The sequence below is a fragment of the Lutjanus erythropterus genome, chromosome 8 (assembly GCF_056507025.1).
Source record: "Lutjanus erythropterus isolate fLutEry1 chromosome 8, fLutEry1.hap2, whole genome shotgun sequence".
Lineage (NCBI taxonomy): Eukaryota > Metazoa > Chordata > Actinopteri > Lutjaniformes > Lutjanidae > Lutjanus > Lutjanus erythropterus.
The window spans coordinates 28,421,122-28,448,890 of NC_139324.1; the positions used below are offsets into that span (position 1 = coordinate 28,421,122).

The 27,769-nt window shown below is 40.4% G+C and overlaps 1 protein-coding gene across 2 annotated transcripts in view; it reads left to right on the plus strand.

Annotated features, from left to right (window-relative positions):
* The window catches only part of lrp2a (low density lipoprotein receptor-related protein 2a), a 68,932-nt gene that overhangs the window by 39,854 nt on the left and 1,309 nt on the right, over positions 1-27,769 (plus strand). For both annotated transcript variants that reach the window (XM_084725185.1, XM_084725186.1), the window contains 34 exons: positions 987-1,229; positions 1,333-1,458; positions 2,533-2,652; positions 4,065-4,196; positions 4,844-5,045; positions 5,476-5,771; positions 6,081-6,747; positions 7,706-7,876; positions 7,968-8,191; positions 8,337-8,514; positions 9,952-10,148; positions 10,323-10,568; positions 11,408-11,536; positions 15,054-15,173; positions 15,959-16,075; positions 17,279-17,395; positions 17,505-17,642; positions 17,804-17,926; positions 18,048-18,176; positions 19,178-19,309; positions 19,413-19,544; positions 20,757-20,900; positions 20,989-21,154; positions 21,867-21,995; positions 22,102-22,325; positions 22,459-22,638; positions 24,190-24,309; positions 24,485-24,575; positions 24,739-24,806; positions 26,442-26,559; positions 26,653-26,773; positions 26,987-27,097; positions 27,441-27,557; positions 27,643-27,714. In XM_084725185.1, coding sequence (XP_084581311.1) covers positions 987-1,229; positions 1,333-1,458; positions 2,533-2,652; positions 4,065-4,196; positions 4,844-5,045; positions 5,476-5,771; positions 6,081-6,747; positions 7,706-7,876; positions 7,968-8,191; positions 8,337-8,514; positions 9,952-10,148; positions 10,323-10,568; positions 11,408-11,536; positions 15,054-15,173; positions 15,959-16,075; positions 17,279-17,395; positions 17,505-17,642; positions 17,804-17,926; positions 18,048-18,176; positions 19,178-19,309; positions 19,413-19,544; positions 20,757-20,900; positions 20,989-21,154; positions 21,867-21,995; positions 22,102-22,325; positions 22,459-22,638; positions 24,190-24,309; positions 24,485-24,575; positions 24,739-24,806; positions 26,442-26,559; positions 26,653-26,773; positions 26,987-27,097; positions 27,441-27,557; positions 27,643-27,714 — 5,600 coding nt within the window. The remainder of the gene's footprint in view (positions 1-986; positions 1,230-1,332; positions 1,459-2,532; positions 2,653-4,064; positions 4,197-4,843; positions 5,046-5,475; positions 5,772-6,080; positions 6,748-7,705; positions 7,877-7,967; positions 8,192-8,336; positions 8,515-9,951; positions 10,149-10,322; positions 10,569-11,407; positions 11,537-15,053; positions 15,174-15,958; positions 16,076-17,278; positions 17,396-17,504; positions 17,643-17,803; positions 17,927-18,047; positions 18,177-19,177; positions 19,310-19,412; positions 19,545-20,756; positions 20,901-20,988; positions 21,155-21,866; positions 21,996-22,101; positions 22,326-22,458; positions 22,639-24,189; positions 24,310-24,484; positions 24,576-24,738; positions 24,807-26,441; positions 26,560-26,652; positions 26,774-26,986; positions 27,098-27,440; positions 27,558-27,642; positions 27,715-27,769) is intronic.

Consider the following 27,769-nt stretch of genomic DNA (forward strand, 5'->3'; position numbering starts at 1 on the left):
AATGAGCTTACACTATGGGCATATATCAGCCCAGTTTCTCCTGACCTCACCCTTTATGGATTTGTTCATGCCAGCCATATTCAATTGAAACTGTAGGGTAAACACAGGTGTAACCACTGATACTAATTAAGGTCCTGTCCTGTTAGTGTAGCAGAGCCTTCCTTAGCACTTGATTCTGGGGTGGCAGAGAAAGTGAATGTAAATGACTGCTAGCTCATTAAATGGTCAGGCACTCAGTCTCATGTTTTGACATGTTCCCAGGAGCCTGTATAGCCCCACAAAACATTTTTCTGTAATGTAATGTAAAAATGTAGTGTTAATTACTCATTAACACAGCATATGTATATGTTAACATCTGTGGAAAGTTTGTGAAAAATATGAAGTTACATTTCATTGCATCTTTGTGCTATTTTTAGCTCAGGGAAGGTGTATCTTTCAAGCTACAGGTACACCTTGGCCTGGAACTATTAACCGTGTGTATTTATGATTTTGCACTGTTCCTTTCTTGAAACACTAAACTATAAACAAAGCTAGCAGCAGTAGACACGAGGACAGCCGAACCTGTATTTTCCCTATCTCGGAACCCATCAGCTATCGTCTGATTACAATTAAGCATTCATATGCATTCCCATGTACAGTTGCACCATATTGGTCATTGTCAGTACATGTGTTCTCTGACATGTCATCTAAAAGATAAGTTTGAGCAGAAATTTCAGAATGCAAAAAACAAACAAAAACAAACTTCAATTTCATACAATGGTTGTAAAGACAGGCAAAGTTTAAAGTAGAAATCGGGACACAAACATTTAATATTGAGCCCTGGCCTTTCCAGTGAGCCAACAGGCACAATAGCATCACCCTGACTCTGTTTGCCCTGAATGGAACAGAGTGTTAATTAGTGTCACTGATAACACCTGTGTTTGCTATTTAATGTCAAAAAGTTGTATTGACCAGAGCTCTGACCTGTTCTTCATTCTGATTGGCAGCCTTTCACACCTGTGAGCCTACAGTGTTTACCTGTGGTAATGGGCGTTGTGTGCCCTACCACTACCGCTGTGACCACTATGATGACTGTGGAGACAACAGTGACGAGGTCAGCTGTCTGTTCAGACCATGTGACCCCAACACAGAGTTCACCTGCAACAATGGGCGCTGTATCGCAAAGGACTATGTTTGCAATGGCATCAACAACTGCTATGACAACGGCACCTCTGATGAACAAAACTGCCGTGAGTATCCTAACTTTGCCACAGAAGTCATACAGAGGTAGATGTTTAAATCAAAGTGGATATTACTTATATTAAATATGTTCTACTTCTCTGTTTCTCTCAGCGGAGAGAACCTGCCAACCTGAGCACACAAAATGTCAGTCTACCAACATCTGCATCCCACGTTCATACCTGTGTGATGGAGACAACGACTGTGGGGACATGAGCGATGAAAGCCCGACACACTGTGGTGAGTTCTCTGTAGGCTATAGTAGACCAGACTTTTATTTTTTGCAAATGTATGATTTTACTGTATTTAACTGTATGGTAGGGAAAGGATTACTCTCTAACTGAACATAATTTTGCTGTTTCTGTTATTTCCCCTGTTATAAATCTCAAACTAGAGCATACCAGACAAACATAAATGGATGATATATGCATATCATATTTGACTTTACTTTATGGGAAAGTGTTGACTCAATTTCATTAAAAAAGTAAAAAAAAAAGAGAGAATTCTGTGTAAAATTCTGCACAAAGTGCTTTTATTATGAATTAAACCAAACAAAGCCACTTTTTCTTGTCACTTTGGATTTGAAACTTAGAAATGCCAGTTATTGCCTGCATGTGAATTTAACCTACACAATCTGAGTAAACAAGATTTTAATCTACCTAAAGCTATGGGCAGACCCAAACAGAATAAATTGATTTTTTTTGTACAGTTTCAGCTGTGATCTTGTTTTTCTTCTTATGTGATAAACAATATTCATGTTAATAACAAAGTTTGTTTTTGAGCAAAAATGACAACAAAATAAATTAAAACAGGCTAAAATTGCCTAGGACTGAAGGAAACGTTTAGCAGATTTTAGTATAACCTGTACAGATTTTCTTTCCATCACTGGCAGTTCAAAACAAAATGTGAACATTTATTGGAAAAGTCCACCAGCATAAAATGTTGGACACATGACCACTGAAATGAAAGTTGAAATGTTGAACAGAAAGAGCAAAACTTAATTTGTGAAACCATTAACCATTGATCGTTTATCTCCCAAATATTACCACTTTAAGACATACAAATACAAACAAATACATTAATAAATAGTAATGTCCTTGATAACATTCTAAGTTTTACAAGCAGCATCTCTGTTTTTTAAAATCTGTGGAAAATGTTGCTGGAATTCTGCGATTCTGAGCAGGTCCGGTTATGAGAAAAAGGATACAAGAGAATCAGAATCAGTGTTTATCCCACCCGCTCATCAGCATGTTAAGAATCCCACACTGACAACTCCTCCGACTGATTTCATGCCTCTCCACATCTTCTACGTAGCCGCCTCCACATGTTCCCAGACTGAGTTCCGATGCTCCAGCGGCCGGTGCATCCCCGCCCACTGGTACTGTGATGGAGGGGCTGACTGCGCCGACGGCTCTGATGAACCCCTCTCTTGCAGTGAGTATCACACAACTTTCTCGTCCCCCAAAAAACGGGCCTGTCGGCTTTGTGCGTCCGCCCCCGCCCCGTTATCAGCTGCTCGGTTATTGTGTGTTTGTGTATGTGCACTGATCTGCATCTGTGTGCCGCTGGTGTGAGAGAGTGGTATGAGTGATGTAGCAGTGAGTGTGAGTCAATGGTGTATTTCTTTGTTGACGATGTGGTCAGTCAGGCCTCCTATTGTGTGCTGCATTCCTCTGTGGTGACGCCCCTCAGTGTCCTCTGACAAACAGCACCTCCCCCTCCCTTTGTCCCCCAGGGGTTACAGAGCCTCACTTTGGCTTTTGTTTAGATAGCTCACCATGCATGGGAATGTGGAGTTGCCATGACTATTTTGAAAGCTTTGCCAGTGTTGTATTGTGCCTTCCTTATTAGTTGAAAAGCAGTGGGGGAAGTACCTGAGATAATTGGCAATCACAGAAAGAAAGACTTGTTACAAAAAACAGATAATAACCTGTATTGAGAATAAATTATTCAGCAGAAGACGTTAAATCAGAGTCTATAGTTTAAAGGAGAAATCTGTAATATATTTACTGTAATAAATCATAAAATGACCACAATATGTCAGCAGAGATTCAGAAAACATGCTATGCTGAAATATGTGCTACTCTAACAACAACACTACAACTGTGGTGTCCTCTGACATTTATATTTTGGGCAGGAATAGCTGTTTTTGTTTGCCTATTTTACATTGTTTGCCTATTTTACATTTAATAGAGTTAAAATTAATACCTAATGTTCACAGAGTGAGTAAATGTCTGTTTATGAAATCAATAATAATCTTTTAGAAAGAGTAGATGAGTATAACAACAACAGCAACGTGTTAATGAAGTCTGGCAGGCAGAAAGCAGGCAGTCACTGAATGCAAACTTCAGGTTGTGTATTTTCAGAGCAGTGGGCTTTTGCTTTCAGGATAAGGGGCTTAACTTTACACTGACAGATAATTGACAGTTATAAACAGCTGATCAACTGTGCGGATCAGTATTACTAGATGGCAGCTTCACATTTACCCGTGCATTGTCAAAAAAATAGACTTGTAGTCTAAATGAATGTTTCAGGTCACGTTTACTCCTGCTAAATGAACTGATAAAAATTGCATGAGATGTGCAAGTGAAAAACGCATCTGACTTGATGTGGTCGAGACAGGGTTACAGTGTAGGACTTGTCCTCGCTTGTTATTGTTGAATTACAATGTTGTGCTCGTCTGGGGAGGAGGGGGCAGGAGGAAATAAGTTGCTTCAACCATAGATCATGTATAAATCTTATTCAATGTACAATCTATTTACTTATTTGCTTGCTATTTGCTTACATTTTTAGATGTGCAACTGTTACATATTGCTCCTTTAATTTTGCATAATTTGTCTCTGCAGCCACACTGGTCAGAACCTGCAACACAGATCAGTTTCGCTGTGATGATGGCAGGTGCATTGCCTCATCCTGGATCTGTGATGGGGACAATGACTGTGGCGACATGAGTGACGAAGACCAGAGACATAACTGTGGTATGCATCTTTTCATTGCTTCTTATACTATCTCTCTTTCCGCTTCTTTCTTCTCTTCCTCCTCTTCTTCATCCTTGTCTGCTTCCTCCCACTTTTTCTTCATCTCCTTCCCTTGTAGCCCATCCTCTTGTTCCCCATCACTTCTCCACTTCGCCCCCTCCTGCTTCCCTCATCCTCTCGTTATTCAGGACGCTGATGGATTAGGATACACGCCACTGGGGGAGTGTTGTGTGGGAGACACTGGCAGTCAGTGCCCGGCATCTTAGTCTCCTGTAGAAGGTCTCCATTCCAAGGAGCTGACATTCCTGATTTCTCCTGCCTCACTCGTTACTTTGTGCATGTCTCCTTTCTCTGGCTTCCTGGCTCAGGGTGGATCAAGACTCTTATGTCTCACCAATGCGTGCTCCAACAATAAGATGCCTGAAGCTAAAGACTTCAGCAGTGCCTGAGCCTCTGTAGGAGACTCACTTCAAACAATGTGGATCAATCACATTAGATGGATAAAGAATCTGGAGTCACGGCTGCATGTTTTGAAATACAGTCTGCAATATTTGGATTGACAAAAATGCAGGTTGACATTGGGTCACCACCGTCATTATTTCACTTCTTGTAAGTCCCCCTGCATGATTTTGTTTTGTTTTTTACAGCCAATCGCACATGTTCAAGTTCAGAGTTCACCTGTGCAAACAACCAGCCACCTCAGCGGAAATGTATCCCACGTGACTGGGTGTGTGATGGAGACGCCGACTGTGCAGATGCATTAGATGAACATCAAAACTGCACCCGCAGATCCTGTGGTGTCAACGAGTTCACCTGTAGCAATGGCCTCTGCATACGCAGCGCCTACAGGTTAGAAAAATGTATTTAAAATATCTTAAAGCTATTACAAGGAACTTCTATATTTTGTTGATTTTTGAGGCCCCTGCAGAAAAGAACAATAGTGTTTCCACTGTCATAACCACACATTATAACATCAAAAAATAAATTAATCTACAGAAGAAGCTCTTCCTGCTTCTTTTAACTGGCTAATGTACTACTCACTATAACTTTGTCTGGGAAAATGTAAACACAAGGAGAATCTGACCCATTGAATAACTGTACAGAAATAGTCAGTCTTCTCATGGATGGTCTTGTTTGCTTATGCAGGTCATATAGAGGCATCAGTATTGAATTGAGTTTCATAACCAGTCAAAAACTCCTTGTTGTAGCTGTAAATTGCATCTGTAATCAGTCTGTGTAGCAGTGAGTTTATCTGTCAAGGCCTGTCTTCTAAAATCAGGTGTGATCGACGTAACGACTGTGGGGACAGCAGCGACGAGCAGGGCTGCACCTACCAGGCGTGCCAGCAACACCAGTTCACCTGCCAGAACGGTCGCTGCGTGTCCCATGACTTTGTCTGTGACGGAGACAACGACTGTGGGGACGAGTCTGACGAGCTGGAGCACATGTGCCACACACCAGCACCCACCTGCCCTCCCGGAGAGTTCAGGTGTGACAATGGACACTGTATCCCGCTGGTCCAGGTGTGCAACAGGAACGATGACTGCTCTGACAACAGCGACGAGAAGGGATGCGGTGAGTTTACGCAGACTTTCGTAACAGTTCAAGAAAATGTGTGCAATCTTATCATCTTAACCTCTCAGTTTCTCCAGTGTTTGTTTCTCTCCAGCTTTAAAGTCTACGAAGTTACCCACCTTTAGTTTATTTGCTTAGTTGTCCATGGTAACATGATAATGTTAATTGATTCTATAGACAGTCAACAACTGAGCCAAAATAGCCTAATATTGCTGTTTTACATAACTTCAGACTACAACAAAATGGTAAAATCAAAAGTATTTCCTGCTTACTTTAATAACTGTTACATTACTTCTTTTTTGATTGTAGGTGTCAATGAATGCACAGACCCTTCCATTCATCACTGTGATCACAATTGCACCGACACGCCCACCAGCTTTATCTGCACCTGTCGTCCCGGCTACCGCCTCATGTCTGACGGCAAAACGTGTGATGATGTCAACGAGTGTGGAGAGACGCCGAGCGTGTGCAGCCAGATCTGCGAGAACACCGTTGGCTCCTACGTGTGTAAGTGCGCCCCGGGATTCCTCCGAGAGCCGGATGGCCACAGCTGCCGTCAGAACAGCAACATCTCTCCCTACCTCATCTTCAGCAACCGCTATTACCTGAGGAACCTGTCAACAGACGGGCAGGCCTACTCCATGATACTGCAGGGCCTGACCAGTGTGGTGGCCATGGACTTTGACCGCGTCGACAAGCGTCTTTACTGGATTGATGTGAGCCGCAGAGTGATTGAGAGGATGTCCTTCAATGGCAGTAACAGAGAGGTGGTGGTCAATGGAGTTCTGCATGGGGAGGGCCTTGCAGTTGACTGGATAGCCAGGAAACTATACTGGGTGGACAGCTTCCTGGATTGTCTTAAAGTATCTGAGCTGGACGGTCGATTTGTGAAGAAACTGGCTGAGCACTGCGTCGATGCCAATAACACCTACTGCTTTGAAAACCCCAGAGCCATTGTGCTTCATCCCAAATATGGGTGAGTCAGACACAGGAGGAATTAAGTCTTATGATTATAGCAGAACAATTAGTTGATTAGTCTATCAAAAAGAAAATTAGTCACCAACTATTTTGATAATGGTAATTTTTTAAGCAAAAATGTCAGAAATTGCTGGTTCCAGCTTCTTAAATGTAAAGATATGATCCTTTTCTTTGTCATTTATGATAGTAAATGAAAAGTCTTTGGTTTTTGAACTGTTGGTTGGACAGAAAAAGCAATTTGAAGATGTCGCTTTGAGCTCAGTGTGACTTTTTTCTTTCTTTTTTTTTTACAATTTCTAGACATTTTATAGATCATACGATTAATCAATTGATTGTGAAAACAATCTGCAAATTAATCAATAATATAAATAATTGTTATTTACAGCACTACTTACGATAGAGTTTAATTGATATGTTAACTTAACAGCCAATATTGGTCCACAAAACCAATAATATACTATAATATCGCAATACTGAAGAGTATTGATATTTTCTTACACTCCTAGGTTCAACTAACAGTTAACTGGAATTAAGTATCTGGAAATGTTATAAAGTTATGTTGTGTGAATGTGTGTGAATGTTCATATTATTATTTAATCTTTTTGTGAAAGTAACTGTTAAAAATGTTCTATTATCTGCTACTGCTACTGTCATCTGTAGCAATAATGTCTGTTGTTTAATCTTAAATGATCAAATTTTAGCAATCCTTGTCAAAAAACTACTCCAAGATATTTAAGTGTATTGTTGGTCATGTAAAAAAATAAATAAATAAAATCAGGCACTCTTCAAGGATAGGGCCAGTAGTTATCATTCACCTTATGCCCTGAAAAAAAACTATAGTATCAGTCTTCCTCTTCCTCATACTGGGTGATTTTTTTTTCATAAGTATAGGTTCTTTTTTTCTTTAGATATCATGTGATCTAAAGTCTAAAGTCATTTTCTCTGCTCCCTGTTAGATTTGTATACTGGACAGACTGGGGAGACAAAGCTTTTATAGGCCGTGTTGGAATGGACGGAACCAACAAAGTGGCTATCATCACCACCAAGATAGAGTGGCCCAACGGCATCACGATCGACTACACTAACGACAAACTCTACTGGTCTGACGCTCATCTCAGTTACATTGAGTAAGTGGAATCAGGCAGGAAGCGATCACGCTGTGTTTTTCCTTCAGTAAACGCAGTGAGACACAGTGTAACTTTGTATTTCTTTTCTTAGATACTCAGACTTGGATGGTCAGCACAGACACACAGTTTATGATGGAAATTTGCCTCACCCGTTTGCCCTGACTGTGTTCGAGGACGCTGTGTACTGGACTGACTGGAACACGCGCTCAGTGGAGAAAGGCAACAAATACGACGGCTCTGGTCGTCAGGTCCTGGTTAACACCACTCACAGACCATTTGACATCCATGTGTGTCATCCTTACAGACAGCCTATTGGTGAGTAAAAAGTTTGTGTTTGAGAGCTTCTTGACATATCCACTTTAAATTGATTTAAAGACAGATACGGACTACAACCTGAACAATACCTGGCCTGTAATTGACCTGAGATCGTTTGACCACCTTGTTGCTCTTCCTCTGACAGCAAACAATCCTTGTGCGGTAAACAATGGAGGCTGTTCTCACCTGTGCCTGATCAGTCACGGGGGGCGGGAACACACCTGTGAGTGCCCTGACCATTTCCTGACTGTCCAAATAGGAGGTGTGACCCGATGCCTTCCCATGTGCACCAGCACCCAGTACAGATGTGCTAACAATGAACGGTTTGTCCAGATTCCTTTTTGTGGTGATCTTTTTAGGTGATGTGCAGCATTTTAAACATCACTATGTAAATGTTGAACTGATTGTGATACATTAGTGGGACTACCGTAACCAAGTAGACCATTCTTAAGATTATAGGTGGATGCTGCTTTCATCCTGGTGTTGCTTTGTATGTTTTTATTCTCTTTTCTTTTACTGAGGAAGACAAAAGTCCTGGAAGCAATATTAACATTGTCCATTCACTTGCTCCACCCATTAAAACACTGAAATACCCTTTTTTTAATGCATAGATCCCTGTGAATTACTGGTATAACCTTTCAGGAACTTTTAGTAGTGTCACACATTCAGCTTCCGTCAGGAACATTTCAGTCTTCCACCTCTTTACACCTGTCGCTGGAATACTGGAATAGCTGAGGCAAGGGGCAGTCCAATAAATGGCAGAAATCATGGGCATCTAGTTATAGTTAAAAGTGGGAGGTGCAAGGGCAGGTGTGACAGGAAAATTTTCATTTAATTAACACCTGAAAAGTGCTATTTCCTGGAACCTTCAATCATGACAAATAAGCTTCTCTTTCACTAGAAAACTTGTTTTATATTTCACTGTTATACATAAAAATACTAGATTTTCATTGGTTTCTACCCCCAGCAGTGAGTGACAGTGAGTCAGCTCTGTCAGAGGGATGGATGTAACCCTTTCTGTCCTTCTCATCACAGCCATAGAGGCCATTTTTGAAATGTCACTCAGTCTTTTGGTGGGAAATTGGCAGTACAGAATTCGCTGAATATTAGTCTCCGCTCCCATTCACACATGGTCCAATGCAGAAAGTGTTCTTGAACATTTTAGACTGTATGTATGAGAGGGATTATATACAGTAAATCTTTGTTTGCTCATTTTGCAATGGATAAACAGCACCCCCTGCTGTTTTTGTCATATCATAATCCACCAGAATTTTCACAAAATCCTTTTTTTGTTGACACAAAATGTGCACACACCGTGCAGCAGTGGGGTCAGTGGAGGCTACAGATCTTATTTTATATAATTACATTTATGTAAAATCATTACAGTTCAATTTACTTCTTCATTGAGGATGCTTCTTTCTGCTCTCATATTTCCAAAGTGGTGTTGATTATTTCTCTATAGAAAGGGATGAGGAAACAGCCTGGTGTTGTGTCGAAGTGTGTTACCCTGTCAGATATTGAGGTTGATAGGTGATGGTTAGTGTAGCAGAGTAAGTTAAGCAGGAACAGATGTCGATGGGGAAACAGATTTTGACACAACACCTGTTGCCTTTGCCACAGTGGCACAACAGAAATAGTATTTGGAAATGCTAGGGGGCTGAAAAGTTTTTAGTTTTCACCTTAACCTGTGTCAGCACATAATGTAAAGTTCCGGCAAACGCACTGAGCATTTTTGTCCCTACCTCTGCTTCAATGATCAGGTGTATTCCTATCTGGTGGAAATGTGATGGTCAGAGGGACTGCAGAGACGGCTCAGACGAGCCCTCCACCTGTCCGGTTCGCCACTGCAGGCTCGGCCAATTTCAGTGCAATGATGGAAACTGTACCAGTCCGCATTTCCTGTGCAACAGCAACCAGGACTGCCATGATGGTTCAGACGAAGACCCTGTGCTATGTGGTGGGTTGTGTTCTCTTAGCTGACTTGTTTTAATAGCTATTATTCATTTATCCAAAATGCTCACTTTTAGGGTGTTTACTTGAATTTGTTTGCAATATCTAACATGTCTCTGTTTTTTATGACTTACTGTAAAAACTTTTTCCAGACAACTGATTTGACTTGTCCTCTCTGCAGCTACACACCAGTGTGAAACTCACCAGTGGCAGTGTGCAAATAAACGCTGTATCCCGGAGTCATGGCAGTGTGACGGTGAGGACGACTGCGGTGATCAATCTGATGAAGACCCCGCCCACTGCTCCACCAGGACCTGCCGCCCGGGACAATTCAAGTGCCGTAATGGACGCTGCATCCCTCAGAACTGGAAATGTGATGTTGATGATGATTGTGGTGACAACTCAGATGAACCGTTAGAGGAATGCAGTAAGTAATACAGTTTATTTTATATACAGTTTATTTTCTCTATTCAGTGGTTTTTCTTTAATCTTTTCCACTCCATCCCTCCCTGCCCTACACTTTTTTGGTCATTTTAAGGCAGGGAACAGGAGATATAGAAGTGGTAATCACCATCTGAAAGCTGGAACTTGAAGATTGCAGCTGAGCACTCATTGTCAAGTCTTTCTAGTCTTAAATCTCTAATAAACATTGTGTTTTGGTTAGGCGCCTATTCACATTTTGATAGTTCATAGTACATAAGGCTTCAGAACATTGTGATTGAAGTATATAAAGCATATGGAGCATATTATGTGTCATACCGTTTATTACACACATTTGGTACAAAATTGAACATTTTTTAAGACTCGAGAATCACCAAGAACCAAGACACTGAGACTTTGAGGATCACCATAGAAAAATTCATGCTGTGACATTTAGAGATTTCTGCAAGAATTGCATTTTTTGGTGGTTAGATGGCAAGCACTTCTATTCTGGGAAAAGTGAAACTCCCTTATTGTCAATGTACTTAGGAAATCCATACTTCCTCTGAATGTTTCAGGCTCTAGTTTGTGGTTTTGAAGTTTGATGAGGTTGTGATTATCCTAGAGGTCACTATAGATCATTAGTCAAATTTCAAAAAATTGTCACACATAATGAAATGGCTACTATGGGGACAAACATCATCACCCATGAGTACAGTGGGGCCCAGTGAATCCATGACAGTCTCAGTTTTCCAGTCAGGCCCAGTTTATGCAATTTTAATACCATTTAGCAATGTTAATTCACTTTGATTCCTTTCCTTGACAAGAGTGGTGTTTTCTTCACAGTGGGACCTGCGTATCGCTGTGACAACCACACAGAGTTTGACTGCAGGACCAACTACCGCTGTGTGCCCCTGTGGTCTGTTTGCAACGGCCACAACGACTGCAGAGACAACAGTGACGAGCAGGGCTGTGGTGAGTCTGCAACAACCGTTCTCGAAACAGAACAGAGTTCACATCATGGCACTGAAGACTATTTGTCATTATCGTGCCATCAGATGTGTGTGTGCGTGGACCAACAGAGCTGGAGCTGCAGCTAATCTTGCATGCCACTGGTCCTCTAGTGGTTGTGGTGATTCACAGTTTTTGTGAAACCTATAAATAACCTATACTGACTGCTGACTCCTCACTTCTCTTAACTGGCTGGGAGGGGCCACAAATCATCAGCAGCTGCTGGGCTTTAACAAGACTTAGATTATATGTCTGAGAAACATGACATATTTTGATGTTGCACAAGGGAGCTGCCTTGGTTTGTTATTATTATATATAATAATATATTATTATTATTATTATTATTATTATAGGTCTCCATAGTTATGCAGATGACACACAACTGTACATCTCTGCTGAAACAAATCACACTGCAGCTATTGTCTTTTGGCAACAAATAAATGGATGAGCAATAACAATAAGTTAAACAAGGACAAAACTGAAATCACACCAGTCGGCCCTAAAACAAAAAGAGAAATTCTTTTTAATAATTAGGGGAAATTGACTCCCAGATTGAGATCTAAGTTTCCAGTCCCACATTAGCAAGGTGATGAAAACATTTTTTTCTACTTTCAATCCTCCTTAGAAACAATGCTCAAGTGTGTCCATTTGTAAATCAAAAGAATGCTGAAAAACAGATTCACGCCTTTATTTCAAGCTGACTCATTTCCTGTAATGCACTTTTTACTGGTCTACCAAAAAGAAAAAAAAATGCTGAGAGATTTCAGCTCAGTCAAAACTCTGCAGCTCGGCTGTTAATCAGAACCAAGAGAAGAGAGCATGTTAGTCCGGTTTTAGCTGCTGTGGCTTCATGTAACATTTCGAATTGGTTTTAAGGTCCTCCTCCATACATTAAAAAGCCCTAATGGGCTACAATCAAGCTACATTGCTAATTCCTTGTTCCCCACTTGCCTTCAAGAACACTGCAATCATCTGCGGTTTATTGGAGGATCCCAGAAACAGCTGAAAGAAAACTGAGGATTCAGCATTCGTCAGTTACACCCCAAAGCTGGAACACACTATTAGGGATATTAGTGATATTAGTTAATATTCTCCTGGCAAAGATCTGTACTCTACTGAGTGACCTCGTCTAGTTAGAATTGAAAATTATCAAAAAAAAAAGTTTATTCGATGATAGTAAGGTGATTCCAGAGATCTCAGGGGATTAAACAATTTAGAGCATGAACTCAAGATTATGTGTTCAAGGAGTGAGTGAAGGGCAATTAGCCAACACCTTGGCCTCCTGTGGAACATTACACAGTGAGGTAGTGGGAGGTGCTGATGGAGAGGGTCTCACCACTCACCCTCCCCCGCCATTTGCCTCTCCCTGAGAGCACCGCAGATTTATGAGCTGTCCGGTGGTATGGGTCTACGTATGTGTGTGCGTACATGTGTGTGTTGTTGCTCTGTCCTTGCGTGGGGGCAGGGTTCACACAAGTCTCTTTGTACTTTGCTACGATCCAAACACACTCGCCGCGAGCCCTCCCGTCTCTTATCGGAGGCCCTCACTCCATTAGTGCCATGCCCGCGCAGGACGGGAGATCCGTGCTAATCTTCCCGTAAGAATGTAGCAGATGGGCCAGGTGGAGGGCTAGGAGGGCAGGACTAGCTAACACCGCGCTATCTTTGACCCCCAGCGCCGTGTGGTAGAGACGGCTCAGACTAGTTCTCCTCCACTCCTCTCCCGTCTGTGCTTCTCATCTCCTGCAGTCTTATCCTTTAGAGACATGTACTGACATGGACAGAGGTCACCCATCTGTGCACACTGCCGTCCTCCCTCTATTACTATTGCAGTTTAATTAAAAAGCAAGATGCCTTTCATTTCAAACTGACAGTTTCATCATTACCTAAACGCCAAACAAATTCCAGTCATATCATGATGTTGTTGATCTTATCCAGCATCATCATCTTTTCTTGTTACTGACTGCTGGATGGAGGAAACAGTTTCAACAGTGAGAATTTTCAGTCCACACTGTGTTATTCAAAGTGTAATATACAGACATACATCACCATTTAAAAGTTTGCAATCGCCTGTCAGAAAAGCATGAGTTGTTGCTCTTCATTTTCAAATGGTCTTTCATGCTTTTAGGTTGTAGAAAACTCTCACTTACAAATACTTATTTTGTGTGACAGGTATGCAGAAATTTTTTCTACATGGAGAACAAAATGCTGTACAATTGTTCAACCAGAGTGACAACTGAAAGGGCAGAAGGAGAAAAATATACCTCTGGGCAACAGTTGACTTAAAATAGAATAAATCACCAGTTATTGGTGAAAGAAATTAGAAGCTTGGCACCAAAATCTGTGGGAACGGGTTCCTACTTTAGTGTCACAAGCACAATCATGCCAAAAACAAGCTGGAATTAATAGACATGTTGCTTTAGTAAAGATATTCTTCAAAATACAAGGCTAGTCTGGGGCTACCACTACTGGAAATAGATCACAGAATATCAACTGAACAATTGCATGGTGGCGATTTAATTATTATCTTGGGTTAATTATGCTTTGCTGGACTGGAAAACAAACTAAAATGAAGGGAAATTAGGGGAAATGTGGTTACAAAAGTATTCTCCCCTGGGGATATTGTCTCAATATAAGTCAAATTTAAAATGAATGTATGTAGTGTCTGAAGTGTTTTTATGTATGTTATAATAGCCATTAGAAAGAAAGAAGAAAAGCAATATAGAATGTTACTCTAAACTTTTGGTAGTGTATATTTGTGCCATTCCAGTGACAAACTAAAGCAGGTGAAATATGAAATGAATTATATTGCACAATATACACTCAGTTTCCAGTTAATTAGGTACAACTTGTATATTTAGTTTAATATAACATCACATATTGTTCTTTTTCTTTGTTATTGCTGTAGTTTGTGGTGCTGTTGACCTGTATTATGTTGTACTTACAGGTGTCTCCGATATTTAATTCACAGCATTAATAAGTAATGAGACAAAACATTAGGAACACGGTATAATTCAAAAACACATGCAACACAAGCAACTATGGCTTTCAAAATTATCGTAAAGTTCAATCAACATTTCAATAAAACAATTATGAATAACTTAATATTGTGATCTATTTCATGGTAGGATATATTGCAGGGCTTTTTATTAGATTGCATTAGTTTTAGCTAGGTGAACCTAAAAATGACAAAAAAAAGTCATCCAGCATCCTTCCACCGCTATTTTTTAAAGAAAGTTTTAAAACCTTTTCCTCATATTTTCTGAAACTGTCGCTATAGCCTAACAGTACCACGAGACAGATAATCAGGTCCCTCTGGCTCCTCCCAGTGATCCTAATTGCATTTACAAGAATCCACCCTGCCTGAATGAAAACCAATCAGAGCCAGCAGAAACAGAGGAAACAGTCACTCAGTGCAACATACCATATACAGTAATGGTTTAAAACGATGACCAGTTTCATGTATCTGCTCTTTTCCCAGATGAATTGACCTGTGATCCTAACGGAGACTTCCGCTGTGACAACCACCGCTGCATCCCGCTGAGGTGGAGGTGTGACGGGGATGACGACTGCGGGGACAACTCCGACGAACGCAGCTGCAGTGAGTGCTGTTCGCCGTCACTGATAAAGTTACGCCACTCAGTTGCGTTTGAGGGCTTTGGTTTTAGCACTGACGAGAGCATGAGCAGTGAAAGAAGGGTACACTGTTTTGAAATCATCTAAGTGTCTTCTAAGTAGGTTTACTGTGGGATTTGAGTGCAGCTCCTGTCAATTGTCCAAATGAAAAAGCAGTGTTGATGGCAAAAAACAGTCCTGCTATCTTTTTATCAGACAGCAGGGAGGTTCTGTAAGAGGCTCAACACTTCTGCCGATGGTGGAGCGCTGAGAGAGGTAGTCTTATCAGCTGCTAGAGAAACAGGCTGTCCTCAGTGTGTCAGAAAGAGGGAGTGAAGGAGTCTGTCACCCTTTGCCCTGGAGAATTTAAACATGTCTGAGAACATGCCAGTTAATAGCGATAATGTAGCTTCTCAACGTAGAAACGGTGACTGGGGTTAAATCATGGTGGTACCGCTCCCCTTGCTGCTGCGCTGCTGATGCCAGGAGAGTTTGTTTCCAGTGAACTCATGAGCTCACCGCTAAGTAACGGCTGCTCACAGTTGCTTCTGTAAATGTGGGCGTTTTATGTCAAAATATGAAGGAAAATAATAGACAGCATTTACAAATCCTTCACAAGTTTCAATTCAAGACACAAGAGCTTTTGACATCCCTCTGATTGATGTTTATGAGTCTGTTTTCTGGACATTTAATGAAAACAAACAAACAAAAAAAGTTCTGCATTTGCTTGATCCCACACTGTTTAATTTCTGTTTTCATGTTTTTCTTCAGCTCCACGCGCGTGCACAGAGAGCGAGTTTCGTTGTGATAATCTGCGCTGCATTCCTGACCGTTGGGTCTGTGACCATGACAACGACTGTGAGGACAACTCGGATGAAAGGGACTGTGGTAAGTGGAGGCTCTTTGTTGGGTGGATGTTTGTGAGTAACGGAGGGTTGCGCTAAACAAAGAAGCAATAAAACTTCACGTTTTGAAGCATAGCACAGACAGACAGGACCACCAATAGTCGTCTATTGAAACATAATTTATTCACTCTGCACTCTTTTTTACAGTGCTGGTAGAATGCAGGACAGATCAATGTTTTAAAAATCCAAGTCTCACTTGCCATCACATATCTAGAGGTTATTCTAGATGAGACACATGAAATGAAAGAGCATTTCCCTTGGAGGAATAAAGACTGTGGATGCTGTGAGACTTTTAGAATTTTGTCAACAAAAATTCTGATGATAAGTATTCTTTGACGTCCATTTATTTAATCAGTAAATTGTGACAAAGACATGCAATGTCTGTTCATTATGCCCTGACGTATAAAGACAAGACAAAATAGTTGGCTCTGTTTGGATGGACAACCTAAGTTAAATCACAGTAATCAGCCATCTCACAGTACAAATAAATCTGGCGAGGTAAAAAAGGTAGTGTCTCGTCTTCGCCAGCAGCCTGGCAGGTGGGAAGAAATGAATGAAAGGAAAAGAACCAAAAAGAAAAGAAAGAGCAGAGACAACGTATCCGTGGACACTTGGATTAAAGATATGCGGAAAAAACACAACCATGTATATGTATACAATTGACTAAACGCTGCACTGCAGTTTACACATTTTCACTTCTGAAACATGATGCTGAATTTAGCAGGAGGCCTCAGTAATATATATATGTAACGACTGATTTGTCAGGTCATATCAGGGAACATTATCACTCTGAAAAACAATAATGACTACTGTATTCATTTCTATATGATATGAAAGAACATGCCAGTGACACATTCTCAGCCTACTTGACTAAACACAGTTCAAGGTCTGCTTACTTCTCATTGGAATTTTGACAGCCAGGAGAAAAATCCTTAAACAAAATCCATTACAGTATGTCTAATAATATTCTGAGCAAATCATGAATAAAACACTGACCAAAATTATGAAACACTGAAGCATCCACTGACTAAATCCTGACTTAAACAAAACAAAAATAAAAGACTTAAATGTGCCTTTACTATAGTCATGACAAAGTTATTGCTCCCCTTTTCCACGAGTGGGGGATACTGCTATGTGTAGTGATGCTACATTTGGTCATTTTGTGCTGTTTTTTTCTGTGTTGCAGAGTTGAGAACTTGTCATCCCGGTTACTTCCAGTGCGGCAGTGGACATTGTATCGCCGAACGCTTCAAATGCGATGGAAATCCTGACTGTCTGGACTATACAGATGAGACATCTTGTCGTAAGTGTCCCGCAGAGTTTTTTTTTTTAAACATAAGTGAATTTAGCATACATGTGTTCTTTTTTTATTGTTTTGTTCCAAATTTGAGTTTGTTTGTTCTGACTTCCAGCGACCCGCTTTCCCAACGGTACCTACTGCCCCCCCTTCCTGTTTGAGTGCAAGAATCATGTATGTGTCCAGCCTCACTGGAAATGTGACGGGGACAACGACTGTGGAGATAATTCAGATGAGGAGCTTCACCTCTGCTGTAAGAAGTACAGCACACATAAAACCAAAGTCTTATTATATTCCTCTCAAGTGTCCTGCCCACAGTAACATCAAACTTAATTTGATAAGTATTTGTAAGTATGTTTTTTTTTTTATCTACCGAACTTCTTCTTGACGCTGATCATTTCTGTTCATCCACAGTGGAAATCCAGTGTGAGACTCCGTTCCGTTTCCGCTGTGACAACAACCGCTGCATTTACAGCCATGAGCTGTGCAACTCTGTTGACGACTGCGGTGACGGCTCTGATGAGAGACAGGAAAACTGTAAGCGTGATAGTTTCTAGTTGATGGTGTCATTCATCTTCTCATGTTCTATTTTTCATTGTTGAATTTAACTACACACATCTGCAGCATCTCTTGAGTTGATGTGTTTCTCTGCATCAAGGCCAAAGCCCCACTCACGGACCCTGTACAGACGATGAATACAAATGCAGTAATGGACAGTGCATCCCTCTGCAGTACGCCTGTGATGACTATGATGACTGTGGAGACCAGTCGGATGAGCTTGGCTGCCGTGAGTACATCAACAAAGAGCATATTTGTAATGATGATGAATTGCAGAATGAAAAACGGAACCTAATTTAAATGACCCCCCCTCAAAATTCAATTACTGATTGACACAGCACAACGTGTCAGCAGGTGTGCTAAACTTCAGATAAATAAAATCACAATTTTTTTTCAGTACTGTTTTATATGGAAATATGTTGAATTTGGAGACAAGTTACCATTCAAATGCAGGATCATGAGTTGTTTTATTCTTTTATTTATTCTACTGAGTTATTTCAGTCGACTACAGTTGACTGCACCTGATAATGTGCAAGAATATATTTTTTAGTCATTCGAAGTTCATTTCTTTCAAGTTATTTCTTTCTCGTTTTAAAAAACAAAAATTTAAATTTAAATGCAATATATTTTTCTTTGTCATGGTCAAGAAGGAATGATTATTATTATTTGTCTTCTATTTTGTATAAAAGAAAGTAAAATCAGTAGAAAACAGAAAGGTTAATAGGCCTACGTTTTTTTCACTTGCTTAGCAGCGTTTTCAGAAATGATGGCTCACTTAAGCACCGTGAGATTCCTGCAGATGACAGGCCTTGTTTTGTCATGTCTAAAATCATATTGGAAGGTTTCCAAAGACATTTTAGCCTGGACTAAAGCAACACTCGCTGGAAACTGAAGAAACACACCTTCTCTTTTTACCTGGCTGTTTTCTAGTGATTTTATTTTTTGTTATACAAAATACAAAATAAAAATTAAGCTATGTTTTTTTAATTTAGCTCACTCAATTTTGACAGTGACCAAGAAAAAAAAACTTGTATTTCAATTTTAATTTTTGTATTTTAAAATGAAAAAGAAATAAACCCTCATTTTTTTTTGTTTTTTCTGAAAGGAAAATGCAACGACCAAGAGATACACTGACCATAAAACAAAAACAACACATACTGTATGCACCATACAGTTACCTTCATGAATGTCCAGTCTGACTTTCAGTGTATCTGTATTTGCTCCTGTCAGACCACGGCAGTGGACACACGTGCAGTGACAACATCTGTGAACACAACTGTACCAACCTGGTGGAGGGAGGCTTACTCTGTTCTTGCAGGCCTGGTTACAAGCCTAAAGAGACAGAAAGACACACTTGTGAAGGTAAAAGACACAGTTACGCTCGATCCATTTAAACCCAGACACAAATGTATTTCTACTGCATTCAACTTTTTTTTTAAAATTTCTTCTGCTTCTGGAAAAACAGATGTGAATGAGTGTGAGGTGTATGGCACGTGTCCTCAGGAGTGCAAGAACACAAAGGGCAGCTACGAGTGTTTTTGTGCTGACGGATTCCTCTCTTTCGGTGAGCCGCATGGGACAGAGTGTGCTGCACAGGGTAAGAGCTCGGTATTCACACCCAGGAGGAAATTCTTTACAAAAGTTCCCTTTTATCACTGAGTTAAGCCAAACCATGCATTGAAATTGCTAATTGTATTCATCAGAGGTGGCAAAAGTACACACATTCTTTACTCAAGTAGAAGTACAGACACTTGTGAAAGAAAAGACTGAAGTACTGATTCGACCTCTTTACTCAGGTAAAAGTAAAAAAAAGTACAGGCTCTGAAATGTACTCAAAGTACAAAAGTACAGGGTTTGTACGAGTGCTGGAAATGCTTGAAACACTTGAATTTTAATGCAGTGTTTTAAAGGTTCAAGGTTCAAGTGCTTTGAATTTGGATAAAGTGCTTGAAATTGCTTAAACTGTAATTGCATTACTTTCATACTATCTGACTGAATAATAAATCAGAGCAAGTTTGATACATTTTGAAACATGCAACTTTGTTGTGTTTCCCTTTTGTGATCCTTCTGTAAAACATTATCAGAAAACATATTTTTTGTTGTTCGTAGCACAATAACATCTGATATGTTGTGATTAAGAAGTTAAATAATCATTTTGAGTATATTTACAGTATCTGTTTGATTCGATTCAATTGCTGATTTAAACATTTGTTTGTTTTTTTAACACAAACAGCTCTGCCATTGTTAAACTATCAAGTCTTGATTTGTAAAGAGCAACAGATCATTGGTTTGGACAACTGTCATTTATGTTTTCATATTCTTCTGTAAAAACATAGTCTATTCAGTGTCAGGCGTGATATAACAGCTCTTAAGCTGCGCTGTGTCATCTTTGAAGTGTTCCTTTTTTCTCCGGACATGTGCCAGACACTGCAAGTTGATGAGATTGGGAAGAACAAAAATACTGGGAAAATGTCTTTTTCCCAAAACTGTTTTTTCAAATTTTTCAGATTTCGGCTTTTTAGATTTGATTATTGAAACAGAAAGCTTGTTTCGAATGATTTTCAAATTAATATTGAAATTGTGGCACCCCTAGTATCTATATAATATATAAAGCTTGAAAATTACCCCTGGAAATCCTTGAAGAGTTTTGGAATTTGCTTTTGGAAAAGATTTAGGAACCCTGAAAAGTAAAAAGTATCTCTGAGGTTGAGAATTAAAGTGAAGAACAGATACCTGAAAACTCTACAGAAGTACAGATACTTCGTTATTTTCCACTTCTGGCATTCACAACATCTCAATCCCTGCACAGGAAACCCACCAGTGCTGCTCCTGCCGGACAATGTTCGCATCCGTCGTTTCAACCTGTCCTCTGAACAGTATTCAGACTATGTGGACAATGCTGAGCACATCCAATCCCTGGACTACCTGTGGGACTCCGGGGAAAAAGAACTCAGTAAGATTTCTTCTGTAAACCCTTTAATGTTGCAGTGAATATAAAAGCAACACGTCTGGACATCTTTTTTTCCCCTGATGTGTTGTAGGTATCGTGTACTGGACGGTTCTGGGACGAGGATCTGAGTTTGGCTCCATCAAACGTGCCTACATGACCTCGTTTAACGATTATGGCAACAACCCAGTGAAAGAGGTGGATCTGAACCTGAGATACATCTCCAATCCTGACGGCATCGCTTTGGACTGGGTTGGCGGGTAATTCACCAAGATTATGACTTAAAGGGATAGTTCAGATTATTTGAAGAGGGTTTGTATGAGGCACTTATCGATACTCAGTGTATCATGTACAGTAAATGTGGTCAGCATGTCCCCAGTTTGGAGAAGCAGAGAGGAGTCCCAGCATGGAAGCTCAGCATAGTGCTGCTGCAGACAGGTCAGCAGGAAATATGTTTCTAAAAAAAACGTCAGTTTAAGTGTGCACTTTATTTAGAATATTTTCACCACTTTACCTGGCCATCATACAGCACTTTGCTTTGGCAGTGCATCCATATTCCAACACATAAAACCACCTGCTGGTGCTGCATGCTGTATTACTCCATAGATCAGCTGTCTGTGCTAGAGTTACAGCAGTTTACGGAAGTGACAACAAATGCAAAAAAATAAAAATGAGCGATTATGGCAGCAATAACAAAATGACGTTCACTGTGGAGACACAAGAATATCTTTATGAATCAGAGTATACAGAGGAACAACCTTTGCAGATAGAGACTTCCAGGTCAGTTTTTCATAATCCTCTTAATAAAAATGATCACTGCCAATGCAGAGTTGTACCAATCTACTACCTCAGAGTACCTCAGACAGTACAAACCCACTTCAAATAATCTGAATTATTCCTTTAACATTTACAGAGGTTGCTCCAGATTGTGATCAGTTGTTCAGTATGTATTTCATGCATCAACTTTTACAGGCACATTTACTGGACAGATTCAGGCACCAATCGAATCGAAGTGGCCAAACTAGATGGGCGGTACAGGAAGTGGTTGATCCACACAGACCTCGACCAGCCCGCTGCTATCGTTGTCAATCCATCACTCGGGTATGAGGCTGTAGAGCTTTAAAAAAAAAAAAAATGGTGTCCTTCATTGCTTTACACAGTGTTAAGGACAATATGTTGTCTCTGTGATTTTTTCCTGTGTGTGTAGAATGATGTACTGGACAGACTGGGGCAGGAAACCCAGGATAGAATCGGCGTGGATGGACGGTCAGCACAGAGAGGTGCTGGTGAAGGAGGAGGACCTGGGCTGGCCTACTGGGCTGGCTCTTGACTATGTGAATGGAAACAGGATCTACTGGTGCGACTCCAAAGAAAACATCATTGAGTCCATGAAGCCTGATGGCACAGACAGGAAGATCGTCATATCAGGAGGTCAGAACACTGAGACGTGGGGCAGCCGGTCTGCACAAATCCAAACAAATATGAAGTTTAATGTGGGTGGCACTGATGCATCAAGTATTTATTCAAAATGTGCATTTAAAGTTTAGTGTTTCCTCTCTTTCAGACATCGGACATCCGTACAGTCTGGATGTGTTTGAAGGACATGTTTACTGGACAACAAAGGATAAAGGTGAAGTGTGGAGGACAAACAAGTTCGGGAGAGGAAATAAAGTCAAAGTTCTCACCATCAACCCCTGGCTGACTCAAGTCCGCATCTACCAGGAGCACCGGCACAACCAGTCAGGTCAGAACACAGAGAGACTGTCATGTTCGAGGCATCACATGACCTGATGGTGGGTTATTACTGACACAGTCTCAGTAGGTTTTCAGTATGGCACATAATAGAATAAAAATTCTGAATGGTTTGACAGTGTTTTACAGTAGATTTTGCATATACCCTTTAAAGGCAGTGTGTAGGACTTAGTGGCATCCAGCTGTGAGCTTTCATGTTGCAAAAACTTCACTTCACAGCCATTCTCAACCACTGGGTTGTGTTCCTTCTGATAGGCCTCAGAGTGCCATCTAGTGGGCCCTGGGGGTAGTGGTACTGCCAAATGGTCAGAATATTTTTGTTGTTAAGGGTAATTTATAAAACTACTTATTTCTACAAACAAATGCTCTTAAGGATTCAAATAAAATAAAAGAAAGTGCATAATTCAGTGACCAATTAGTTTTTAATGTCATCACACCAATCAAGACACATCATCAGGTAAAGACAGATACAGTGGCACAAAATGAACTAGTTTTTGGGTGATCCTCAAAAATTTTTCAACAACAGAACATCAGCCTTAAGTTAAAAAAGGTTGGACAGAAATGTCAACATGATATAAAAGGTTTGGTTAATCATGCAGCATTTAGTGTATGAACAACACTGCAGACTTCAGTTTGTGTTACACTGAGAAACAGACAGATAGAGCTGCATTCAATTCACTCTTCTCCTCTGTCTTGTCTCCCTCTTCATCTCAGTGCAGCTCGTATGCATTATGGTGTGTTCGATTTGAACTGGAAAGATGGAATTTCGAGTTCCTTATTGAAATTTCAACAATATATTGGTGTTCAAGTTTGCTGTCTGCTGTAGTGTAAAATGTTCTCAACTTGTAACTATAGATATAAGTTATTCTGGCCATTGAAATTAATACAGAAACATTAATATCACACACCTGGTCCCCTGGTAGGAGGAGGTTCGATTTTCAAAATTGTGAACTATGAACTAGTTAATTTAAATCCCTGTGAACTCAACTTGGAGCTGGCTCTTAATAAGAATGAACGTGCACAACTCTGCCTGAAAGGTCACGGCTCCTCCTGTTGGGATGGTTTTATTGTGCTGGTTCCAGTCATCTGTAATGAATCCACTCTGTGTAAATTGACCGTTTAAATCACCAGAACACACACCGAAGAAGGGCATCTGGCCCGAAACATCCGTGTGGCGATGTTAAACAGTAAAGTGCTGTTCTAGTTCCTGTTTTTAACTCTTACCTAAAGTAAGGATTCAGCTCCCAGTCTTCAAGATTTAACAGCAAGTTTAGCTTTAGTTGTATCACATATTTTTTTGTGTAGAAGAGAGAACATACAGGTTATGCCGTAATGATTTGAATTCATAGAAAGAGACCAAGTTTTGCTATTTTAGATCTAATTGCAGAAGGTTCCAGACAGCAGCATACATGAAACCTCTTTTACAGAGTTTGGTTGGACGAAGTGTGTAGATGTTGTGCTGTTCTGACTATTTTTCTAAACCTGAACTGACTGTTTTTTCTCTGAACAATATCTAATAGTCTTTTTGCTCTTTCCTCTTCAGTAACCAACCCTTGTAAGAACGTGTGCAGCCACCTCTGTCTCCTACGCCCCGGTGGATACACTTGCGCCTGTCCCCAGGGGTCGTCTCCGGTGGAGTTCGACTCCAACGAGTGTGACGCAGGTAAACAGCTGTGACTCTTCTACCTGCACCAAAGTGTTGGCTGTTGTGTTGCCTCTCATTTTGCATTCATAAATCCTTCTTCACATGTGCCTGGCTGTTCCTGTGTTGTTTTGTGAAAGTGTGCTGTGATAATGTTGTTGTTCATTCTGTGTCTGCCTGGCTTTTGCTCCTGCAGCCATTGAGGCACCTGTTGCAATGCCCCTTGCATGTAGATGCATGAATGGTGGAACCTGCTACACTGATGAAGGTGGTCTGCCCAAGTGCAAGTGAGTTTAGTTGTAGGTGCTGTTTACACCAGTGACAGTGCTGTTTACACCATCAGTCGTATCCTGTAATGCCTGATATTTTTGGTATTCCACCTTTTTCAAATAAACTTCAAGATGTTTGTTTCCCATGTAAGAAAATTATGTTTATCACGACTTTCTGCAGATGTCCGTATGGTTATGTGGGCAGCGATTGTCGGGTGGGGAAGTCAAGAGGCGCTCCAGCAGGAACAGGTACTGAAATTTACCCTGAATCTAACCCAGTGGTTTGTAAATGTATTTTGGCCACCATGTTCCTGCAAAATAGCCTCAATAACCAACCTAACCAGCAGGGTTCGCTTTGATAGAAGGTTTTTAAACAAGGTTTCTGCAAGCCCTGAAAGAGTATAATCTGAATTTTAGGCATTAAACTGTCTTACAAAGTCTTTAATAAGATTCTGACAGTTCTTAAAAATTGATTTATTAAGTTAACGTTACTGTTACAAAGTTGGATTTAACTTCAACCTTGCTTTTAAATGTGCTTTTCGGAGAAAATTGTAGGCTATTGAAGATGCTGTAACAACTACAAAACAAAGCCAACACTGATTCAATAACCACCAATGCAAACTGTGCTGCACATGTACTTTTTTTGCCATTATGGATGTGAAGTAGGTCTTAAATTGCATCTATAATGGTCCTAAGAGGGCTTAAAAAGTCTTAAACTTTTTGAAATCTGCAGAATCTGTGTTTAAAGGAATGCTTAAGGATTTGCCTCCATATTGGGAAAGTATAGTATGTTCAAAGTACTATATTATATTATACTATATTATATTATAAGTGACAGACACCATTATGGAAAGGATCACTACAGAGAGAGAGCTTTTTTTAAAGACTAAGATATGTTTTTTTGACGAGAAACAGCTGTTAATAGCTCTTGCCAAACCAACCAAACTCCATTTGCAAAATTGTAATTTTAACATCATCATCATTCAAACTCAACAGAAACAAAATAAAACTCACCAAAAAAATATTGGTCCATCTTTCCACTGTTTCAATAATCACCAACTCTTGTTTGGTTGAAAAATAAACTCTTAATTTGCAGTTAGATGTGAAAATATTAGGAGAGGGAGGATGAAAATCAGAGAAGCAGACTGTGTACAACCAGAATATTTTCACTTCTAGGTTTTAAGTTTTAATTAGGATGACAGTGTTAAAATTACAGTTTAGCAAATGCAGTCTGCTGTGTCTGGTTGAACAAAACAGACCTTCCTCTTTCCAAAAAGCTGTTAGACACTTAGAAGAACAATCTGAGCCTGTCAGTGGCAAAAACAAGCACTTTGAGTGGATGTATTGACAGGGTGCTGAAAATTGTTGTCCCTATTTGTCACTTAGACACAAAAACTTGGGAAAGTAGGGTCCAGGTCGAAAAATACCAAAAATTACACTTTAATATTTCGTCTCTCCTTTAACTAGAAGAGTCGGCTAATCAAATTCTTCCAAACAAAAAGTGTTAGTCTGTCATACATGCACTTGTTGACATGTGGGAGCTGCTGTACAGTAACAGTCAGGGTCTGTTGGCTTCACTGGAGCAGAACAAGACCAAATGAGATGAAGTCATCCCTTTAACTTATCTACCTAAAAGATACTCAGGTCAACAAAACAGTTAGAAAACTCAGCAGTTGCTGAAGATGTTTCCCGGCCAACATTTCCTCAATAAATAGCCAAGTAATACTTAAACTGATCACTGTTTAACTTCTCCTAATTGTCAACAGACCACTGGGTCATCCAAAGGACATGAGCAGTAAAGGACTAGTCAGCAAAATGTTTTTACAGAAGTAATATTCGATCAGCACCTTATTACAAACTGATTATGTTCTACTTTGTCTCCAGCTGTGGCTGTTCTACTGGCCGTCATCATCATCCTGATTACTGGAGCTTTGGCCGTTGGCGTTTTCCTCAACTACAAACGAACGGGATCTTTCATCCCTTCCATGCCCAAACTACCCAGGTATCTTTGCTCTCTGTTTCTGTGTTGTTGTTTTTTTCTGTTTTTCTGAGTTTAACTCAAAGTTCAACCTGTAATGTTTTTGTTTTTGTCCAGCCTCAGCAGCCTTGTAAAGTCTGGCGACACGGGGAACGGGGTGACGTTTCGCTCGGGTGATAACGTTGACCTCGGACCGTCGCACATCGGAGTGTCATTCATTGACACAGCCATGCAGATGGTGAGTCCTGCCAGGATGCTTATTAGCTGTTAATATTTTCTGTGGCGCCAGCATGTTTGACTCACAAACAAAGTGCTCTACGTGGTCTTTATTGACAACTTTCACTGTGTCATTCCTTCTAGAACCGCTTGTATCAGCAGCAGTTAAGAGACAATTAATGATGTGTCTTTAATTAGCGTAAAAAGCAGTGTTATTAATATAATATCCCGACAGGACGATAATTTTGCCATGGAAGCTGGAAGGCAGCCAATCACATTTGAGAACCCGTTATACGCCTCTGCTCCTGGAGTGTCTGGTGATCCTGCGGTCATTCATGCCACACAGGTGACAAACATGAATTAGTTAATGATTTTTTTAAAAGTTTCATGTTAGACCATTTTAAATTGTCAGTCGCATTTTTTTTTTTTTTTTTTTTGTAATTATCTTTTTATTTGGAAAAGACAACAATTCAATATACAAATATTTTACAATTTTTATAGCTCTCTTTTCCAGTTTTCCTTTTTACAGTCCTCTGCATATGTACAAGAAAACAAAAATAAGAAAAAAGAACCGTCAGTCGCATTTTAATGCCACGAATGAGTATGAGTTGAATCTGCTTTCATTTGCTCTGGTATTATAATTTTTTAAAACAATACCCAGCCCTAATGACAGCCCGCTTCTTCAACAGGTGACTGTTAACGTGAGCGGCGAACAGCTGGGGAACAACTTTGTGAACCCGGCGTATCGTGGCGATCACGGCGTGGGCATCGTGAACACATCCTCTGTCGGCGCCAAACCTGCGCAGGTGAGTCTCCTGAGTACAGTGAGCGTCCATAGAGAACCGCACATGCTCAGTCTGATGCGGCCTCACCGTTCGTGTGTGTTTGCAGGAGTCGAAGTGGAGCCTATTCAAGCGAAAGTTAAAGCCAAGCACCACGTTTGACAACCCTTCATACTCGGAGGTAAGTCTGGACTTTTTTAAGACACCGCTTGAAAAAACAGAAAGCGCAGATATTC